The 8,224-nt window shown below is 34.4% G+C and overlaps 1 protein-coding gene across 1 annotated transcript; it reads left to right on the forward strand.

Moving 5' to 3' along the window:
• The first annotated feature begins 3,661 nt into the window (after positions 1 to 3,661).
• On the forward strand, positions 3,662 to 6,195 carry LOC132613345 (zinc finger BED domain-containing protein DAYSLEEPER-like). The gene is made up of 4 exons (XM_060327362.1): positions 3,662 to 4,613; positions 4,793 to 4,923; positions 5,153 to 5,220; positions 6,189 to 6,195. The coding sequence occupies exons 1-4, from the start codon at positions 3,662 to 3,664 to the stop codon at positions 6,193 to 6,195; spliced, it is 1,158 nt and encodes a 385-aa protein (XP_060183345.1).
• The last annotated feature ends 2,029 nt before the right edge of the window (positions 6,196 to 8,224 follow it).

Genomic DNA, 8,224 nt, shown 5'->3' on the forward strand with positions numbered 1-8,224 from the left:
ATTTAGTCCTCCTGCTGTTTTATGCAAACATACCCTATCCCATGCTACCAATGCCTTTTTAGTTATGGTATTTGTGCCAGACCAGAAGTATGATCTACAATACGCATCAATAGCTTTCAATACTTTAGATAGAATTAGGAAAAGTTGTGACCAATACGCCTGTATACCAAATAGTACTGATCGTACAAGTTGAATTCTCCCTGCATGTGACCATTTCTTTGCTGTCCAACATGTTATTCTGGCAACTATTTTCTCAATAAGTGGTAGCCATTGCACTAAAGATAATTTCTTAGTAGCAAGAGGAATATCCAGATATTTGAAAGGTAGTTCCCCCTCTATGAAACCCAAGTGTTGAATAATAAGTGCTCTGTCTGAACTGGTTACCCCTCCAAAATACACACAACTCTTTCCCATGTTTGCTTGAAACCCAGATGCAGTTGAAAACTCTATAAAACATCTGTTCAGTGCTGAAATGGATGGAAGATCTCCTCTGGCAAACAATAATAAGTCATCTGCAAAATACATATGTGTTATCCCTAGCTTTCCACATTTAGGGTGAAATTTGAATTGCTTGTCCCTTTGCAACTGAGCCAATAGCCTACTCAAATACTCCATAGCTATTGCAAAGAGATAAGGGGACATGGGATCCCCTTTTCTCAATCCTTTCTTTGCATCAAAAGGTAGGGAAAGTTCTCCATTTACCAGTATGGAATAATGCACAGTCTGGACACATTCCATAATCCAAGATGTAAATTGATCAGAAAAACCAAGGCAATTCATCACCTGTCTTAAATAGGCCCACTCCACTGAATCATAGGCCTTTTGGAGGTTTATTTTCATCATGCATCTAGGTGAAATATGTTTTCTTGTATACCCTTTCACCAGTTCTTGAGCTAGAAAATATTGTCTGCACTTTTTCTACCCGGTATAAATCCAGACTGAGCTTGGCTAATAATGTCGGCCATCACACCTTGCATTCTAGCCGCTAACACTTTTGCTATCAATTTATACATCACTATGCAGCAGGCTGTGGGTCTATACTCCTTAGCAGTAGTGGGGTTGGCAGTTTTAGAAAGTAAAGTAATGGAAGTACAGTTGAAAGCTTTAAAATTTTTACCAACTCTGAAAAACTCTTATACTGCTTGACATATATCTTCTTTAATGACAGGCCATGCTTTTTTGTAGAAGCAAGCATTGTACCCATCCACCCCAGGAGCTTTATCTTCCCCAATAGAACATAGTCCCTTATAAATTTCTGCCTCGGTAACCATCTCATATAAGCCAATTCTTTGTTGATGAGAAATAACAGGTCCATTCCTCATGATGATTTTATTAATTGCAGGGATGGAAGGATTAGAAGATCCCCTCAGCTTTTGATAAAAGTCAACCAGCTCTTATTTGATCTCTTTAGCTTCTGTCAGTGGTACTCCTGTGACTGCTTGAAGTTCCACAATTTTCTTTCTATGCACCCTCTCCTTAATCAAAGCTGAGAAATACTTTGAGTTTGTATCTCCCAACTTCAGCCATTGAGCTCTAGATTTTTCTTTTAATGCATTTTCCTCAATCAAAGACCACTTCTCCAAGTTCATTAAACTAGTTTTCTCCGCATCTTGCAAGGGATCAGTATATTGTATTTGCATTTGCTCTTGAACTTTGTTTAACTCCAGCCTAGCCAATTGTAATTTCTGGGTGATGCCTTTAAATTCCTGATCATTAAGTTTCTTGAAAGCAGATTTGAGCTTGTGCAGTTTCTTCCAAATGACATTCATGTTTGTACCTGTATATCTCTCATGCCATACTTCCTTAACTATATCAAGGAAATGATGATGATCTGCCCAGATATTAAAAAATCTAAAAGGCACTTTAGGACTCCATTGCACCCCATCTATGTTCAAGATCATTGGAGAGTTATCTGAAATATTTGGAAGTGCATATTCTGTGTAGATGTGACCCCATGCTAACATCTATTCATGATTACCCAAAGCCTTATCAATCCTGCTGCACACCCTATCCACCCCATGCTGCTTATTAGTCCATGTATAGTACTCTCCCTTCCATTTTAGCTCAGACAAATGAAGACCGTGTATACAATCAGAAATCAATTCCCCTCTTAGAATTATTGATAGAAATCAATCAAGAACCAGGGTAGTTAAAAGGCTAAACTCATCGATGGACCCCTGAACTTGTCTTGATTTTTCATTTAGACACCCCAATTGAAACGTTGACCGTATGGACCCTCGAACACAAGCTAAACTATGTCATTTGAACACAATCCAGATCAAGTGAGGTGCGTGAGCTACACTTATTATGACATGGAAAAATAGACCAATAAAAATAAGTCATGTCAACAAAAAAAAAAAATTAAGAAAAATTAATTTTAAAATCTATTTAAATAATTAAAAAAATATGAAAAACCCAACCCATCCTCTCTGATCTCAAAACCTAGCCCACTTCGCTGCCTCCGCCGCTGCCCTAGCAGCCACTGTCGTCGCCGCCGCCTCAAAATCTATTTAAATAATTAAAAAAATGATGTCGTTTTTCATCAGAGATATGTTTAAATAGATTTTGAAGTGGAGCGGCAACGGAGGCAGCGGCGGCGGAGGCAGCGGTGGCTGCGGCGAAGTGGGCTATAGGAGAGGATGCGTTGGGTTTTTCAGTTTTTTTTTAATTATTTAAATAGAGTTTAAAATAGAATTTTTAATGATTAAAAATTTTTAAAAAGAAAAAATTTGGTCTCTCACGCTCTGTTTAAAGCAGTGTACTGCAACATGTGCCAAGCTGGCACGATATGTTCAAATGACACAGTTTAGCTTGTGTTCGAGGGTTCAGATGGTCAACGTTTCAGTTGGGGATCTAAATGAAAAATCAGGACAAGTTCAGGGGTCCATCAATGACTTTAACCTAGTTAAAAAAGGGGAACAAGCATATAGTACATGTACGATAGAAAAGGTTGTGATTAACGTTAATGAGATTAGGAGTGCCATTTATGAGTTTGTCATTATTGACGAACAACCTTTTAAAGTTGTTGAAGGAGAAGGTTTTAGGAGATTAATGGCAGTTTCTTTGCCTAATTTTGAATTACCTTCTCGCTTGACTGTTGCTAGAAAATGTTTGAAAATATATCAAGAGGAGAAAGAAAAGCTTAAAAAGCTTATTCATAATCAATGTGTATGTGTTACTAGTGATATGTGGACATCACTTCAAATCTAACTTATATGGTTGTCACTGCCCATTGGATCGATGATGAGTGGAATCTGAAAAAGAAAATTCTCAACCTTTTCCAAACATCAAATCAATAGGGTGAGACAATTGCTAAGGGGATTGAGGCATGCTCATTTGATTGGGAAATTGAGAACATATTCACGGTGACCTTAGATAATACAACTACTAATGATTCTGCAATTAAACACTTGAAGAGGAGAATTGAGAATTGGAAATGAGGCATCTTAGGAAATGAGTTCTTACATGTTAGATGTAATGCCCATATTCTAAATTTGATCGTGAAAGAAGGACTCGGTGAATAAAATGAGACTATTTCTCGAGTAAGAAATGCTGTCAAATATGTTAAGTCCTCAGCTGGAAGGTTTGATTCCTTTAAGTCGTTTGTGATACTCATGGTCTTTTGACTTTAGATGTTAAGACTAGGTGGAACTCCACATATATGATGCTAGATACTGCTGTAAAGTTTGAAAAGGCATTTTCAAGAATGAATGATGATGATCATAAATACCTCAAGTATTGTTTAGAAACAAATAATGTGGGAGGGCATCCATCGACAGATGATTGGAAGAATGTTAAAGTTTTTATTAAGTTCCTCGAGATTTTCTACCAGGTAACTTTGAAATTCTCAGGAACTTCATATGTTACTTCCAATTCTTTCTTCCATGAGATCTTTAATCTTCAAAAGATAGTTTGCAAATATGTTCGTAGTGAAGATTCTATTTTGAGTGGCATGGCTAAAAAGATGGAGCTTAAATTTAACAAATACTGGGGTACTTTTGAAAGTATGAACAAGTTATTATTCATTGCCGTTGTTTTGGATCCTCGATACAAGTTGAAATATGTGGTTTATCTTTTTAACCACTCTTATGGTTGTTTGGTGGGAGCCGAAAAATCAAAACAGGTGATGGATACTTTGAGTCGCTTGTATGATCACTACATGAGTTCTTTTTGTGGGACTCATACCGACAAAATTGGTGGTCAAACAAGCTTGAATGATGAAATTGATACCATGCATAGTGACGAGATGTGGCAATCACAATGGGAGAAGTATTTGGCTACTGAAAATAAATCAGAAATTGAGAAGTACTTGTTAGATGATTTGGAAAAGACCAATGAGTTAGAAATTTTGGCTTGGTGGAAAGTTTCTTCGGCTAGATATCCAATTATTTCTAGGATGGCAAGAGATGTTCTTTCTATTCCTATTTCTACTGTTGCTTCTGAATCAGCTTTTAGCATTAGTGGTCGGATTCTTGACTCTTATCGAAGTTCTTTATCACCAAAGACAGTAAAAGCTCTTATTTGCACTCAACAATGGTTAAGATCAACTTCCAAAGAATGCAAGCTCGAAGATCTTTTAGAAGAAATTCAGAAACTTGAGATAGTTGAAAAAGGTAAATTTACACATTTAACTCTTTATGAATATGTCTTTTTATGTTTTAAAAAGTTTTAAGGCCTACTTTGTTAAACTTTTTTCTTTCTTTTTTCAGAATAGGCTGGCACAACCTTGAGCATTGATTAGTTTAGATGTTGCAATTGAAATTCGTGGTGCAACTGTTTTGCTCTTTGGTAGTTAATGTTCAGGTTTTTGTTGCTGTTTCACCAGAAGTACTTTTGGATTATGCTATTACTTGTTTTTTGTATTTAATCACACTTTTATGCAAGCAATTAAATGATCTTTCTCTGGTGACAGTTGGGTCTATGGTTCTTTTGTGTTGATCATTCGGAGGATTGTTTAAAGACCTTGTTATTTTGTTCAACTTGATTAATGAAAAAGCAATGTATACAATTAACCCTTTATGGGCTAGCCTTCTTAATTTTGTTGTTGTGGAGGTTCTACTACTCGTGGATAAGATTAGTGTTTGTGTAACTACAGTCAGTAAGGTGGAGAAATTTTATTTTGCTAAGACGCTTCATGGACGTCTACTTGCAGATAGTGACAGCTTCATGGACGTTACTTGGAAATAGTGACAGCTTCATCGACGTCTACTTGCAGATTGGGTATTGTAACGTTACTTTTTCTTTTAAATAAAAAGAAGAGTTATTACTTTTGTAATTTACATAGGAAGGGGTATGAAAATTGCCTAGGAACATATGTAGTGAAAATGATTGCAATAATGCTGCATAGTGGTCAAGATTGGGTACTCCAGTCTATTGGTACTGTTGCATCACTTGCTCTATTATATATATTTGAATCCTGTTATTATGTCCTCTTCCACTCTAGCAGCTAAGGTTAGTTCTTTATAATATGTCATCCCCTAGATCTATTAATCTTATTGATTCATGTATTCAATATGGGAATATGCAATATCTTTACTGGGTTTTTGGGTTATTCCTCATGTATGTACGTTATTAAAAAAAAAAAAAAGAAGGAGAAACATACAGTTGGATCACTTTTATGTTGCTTTTGAGCCGTTTTATATTGCAAATAATATGAAAATTTAGTACGTCACTTTTTTTTTTTTTTTTTTTGCATTATAAATACATTATTACAACCCGTAAAAACCAAACCAAACTGATAAAATCGACAAAACTGACAAAACTGAAACCGATAAAAGGGTCTATATTTTACATGTTTCAAATATATCCTAAGAAGAAAAGATGGTAAAAATTTACTCTGAAAGAATTACATACCTATATCTTTTGAGTAAACAATAGGGTAAGAAGTTCAATAGACTGATAGTTTATAGTTATTTTACGCCTAAAATAGTAAAATGTCATTAGCTTTCTTCCAGTCCAACTAATCCTTATGGCAATTAATTTGAGGTTTTTTTTTTATTATTTTATTTTTTGGTTGCTAAAATTAAAGCTTTTTTGTAAGTTTTTCAACTCAGCTTTTTAAAAAATTCAGAACTCCAAAAAGTACTCTGCAAATCGGTAATCTTATATATTACTTTGACTAAAAATAATCATTATGGTAGATTAAGGATCAATGTCAATTTTGATAAAAACTTAAATATGTTTTTCAGTGGATAGCCAACTAATTGAATCGAAGTCTTTTGTCAATATATTTCTTATTCCAATTGACAAGAAAGGGATGAAGAAAGATTATTACTTAATTAAGAGCCCGTTTGGATTGGCTTATAAGTTGCTTATAAGCTGTTTTCAGCTTTTTTGAGTGTTTGGCTGGCCAGCTTAAAGTCATTTTGTGCTTAAAATAAGCTCAAAAAAATAATTGGGCCCATTTGACTTAACTTATCTAAAGCAGCTTATAAGCTGAAACAGCTTATAAGCCAATAAAAAATAAGTTAGACTACTCCAACTTATTTTTTTTAGCTTATAGGCATAAGCCCATCCAAACAGGCTCTAAATGGTTTCTTTTCTTTTATAAGCAAGAAAAGTTAAATGGAACTAATTAAACCATAATTCCATGCAAATTGAAAAGGTTAATGGAGCTTTCATTTGTTGAGGAAGTAAACTAATTACTTTTGCCTAAAGGGATTAGGATAATGTTATGCGGTTTTGGTCTATCAACATAGATACATAGTCCTCATCATTTTCCAAAAATGTACACGCTCATATGCATGCACAAACTTAATTATATCACAAGCTCAGTTTATATACATCGACATTGTAAAAAATACGATATATTCTAATATGTTGTAGCACGATTAGCGTATTTTCAAAATTATTAATCCAGCTTATTATGAATCGGTACTTTTAGCTTATAATCTTTTAGTTGAGCTAATAGTGTAGAAAATTAATTTTTTATACTGTTAGGGGTCATCTGGTTCAAAACAAGCTAAGGTTAGTTATCTCGAGAGTATCATCTTACCTCCCATATGAGATAGGTAATATCATGATTTTGTTATAAAATTGTATACTGCTTTAGCTAATACTAATAACCAAACATCTGATAAATATAACTTCAAATTTTGATATGGGGATTAATTAATATCCTAATCCTGGTAGTTAAGCGATTCCTTAGTGTATAAAAGTTAAACTCATAACAAATATATTCATAGACAAGGGTTCTAAAAGTTAAACTCATAACAAATATATTCATAGACAAGGGTTCTATTTTTAATTAATTTCTTGTTATAAATTTTTCTCATGAAGCAATAGCATTACTTGAAAGAAAGAATTTTTTTCATAGGTTACTCAATGAGGAATTAATTGAGGCCAAAGATAAGAAAAAGGTGATAAAAATCAGTTGAGCAACCACAGCTGTAGTAGATTCGATGCGCCGCAAATATTGTAACCAAAGTTTCTAACCTAACTTCATTACTTTCTTGCAAGTCTGCATAAACAACAGAAATAGATAGTAAAAGTGCAAATTATTTGATTTTTTTAATCCTATATTTGATATTCACTTTGAAATCGACCAATTTGAATCGATGTAGAAAAGTTACACTTTAAAATGTAAAACACTCCTTGCCAAAGACAATTATAATTTTAGGGGTGAAACCCGAAATTTTTAATTAAGTAAAAAGGTAGTTGTACTTACCACCACATCACAATAATTGGTGGTGTAAATATATAGTGCTTCCCAATTCCCATTTTGCCAGGTCCATCGCGAAACTAGACTCTTCTCCGACTAAAAGAGTCCTTCTAACTGTGAAGCGAAGGAAGGTAGTCCCTAGCAATTAGCATTGCCTATATGACCACACATATATCGTCAGCGTTAGTTGCAAGTCATGTCAGTGCAGGCCCAACGCAGCGTTGTGATACCATTAGCTAGCTAGCTATGCGAGACTTAGAGCAACATTGTGTTTTTTTCCCTACAATGTTCAGTATCTTTTTTGGGGCCGATTAATTCATATTAGCCCCGGAAAATCCAAACTTTAGGGGTATAGTGCGTCCAAAGCCGATTTTGTTTTCAATTCTCGATCTGAAATCTATAATTAAGAATGAATGAATAGTGGAATACTTACCATAACCTGTAATAGGTAAAACATTTGATGATGACACTGTTTTTACTTTTTCTTACCAACTTTATATCCATATCGAGATATTTTGCATAATAGCAGGTACATACAGGTTAAGATGTATTCAGAAAGAAAGA

This window comes from Lycium barbarum, chromosome 10, assembly GCF_019175385.1.
Source record: "Lycium barbarum isolate Lr01 chromosome 10, ASM1917538v2, whole genome shotgun sequence".
NCBI classification, from domain to species: domain Eukaryota; kingdom Viridiplantae; phylum Streptophyta; class Magnoliopsida; order Solanales; family Solanaceae; genus Lycium; species Lycium barbarum.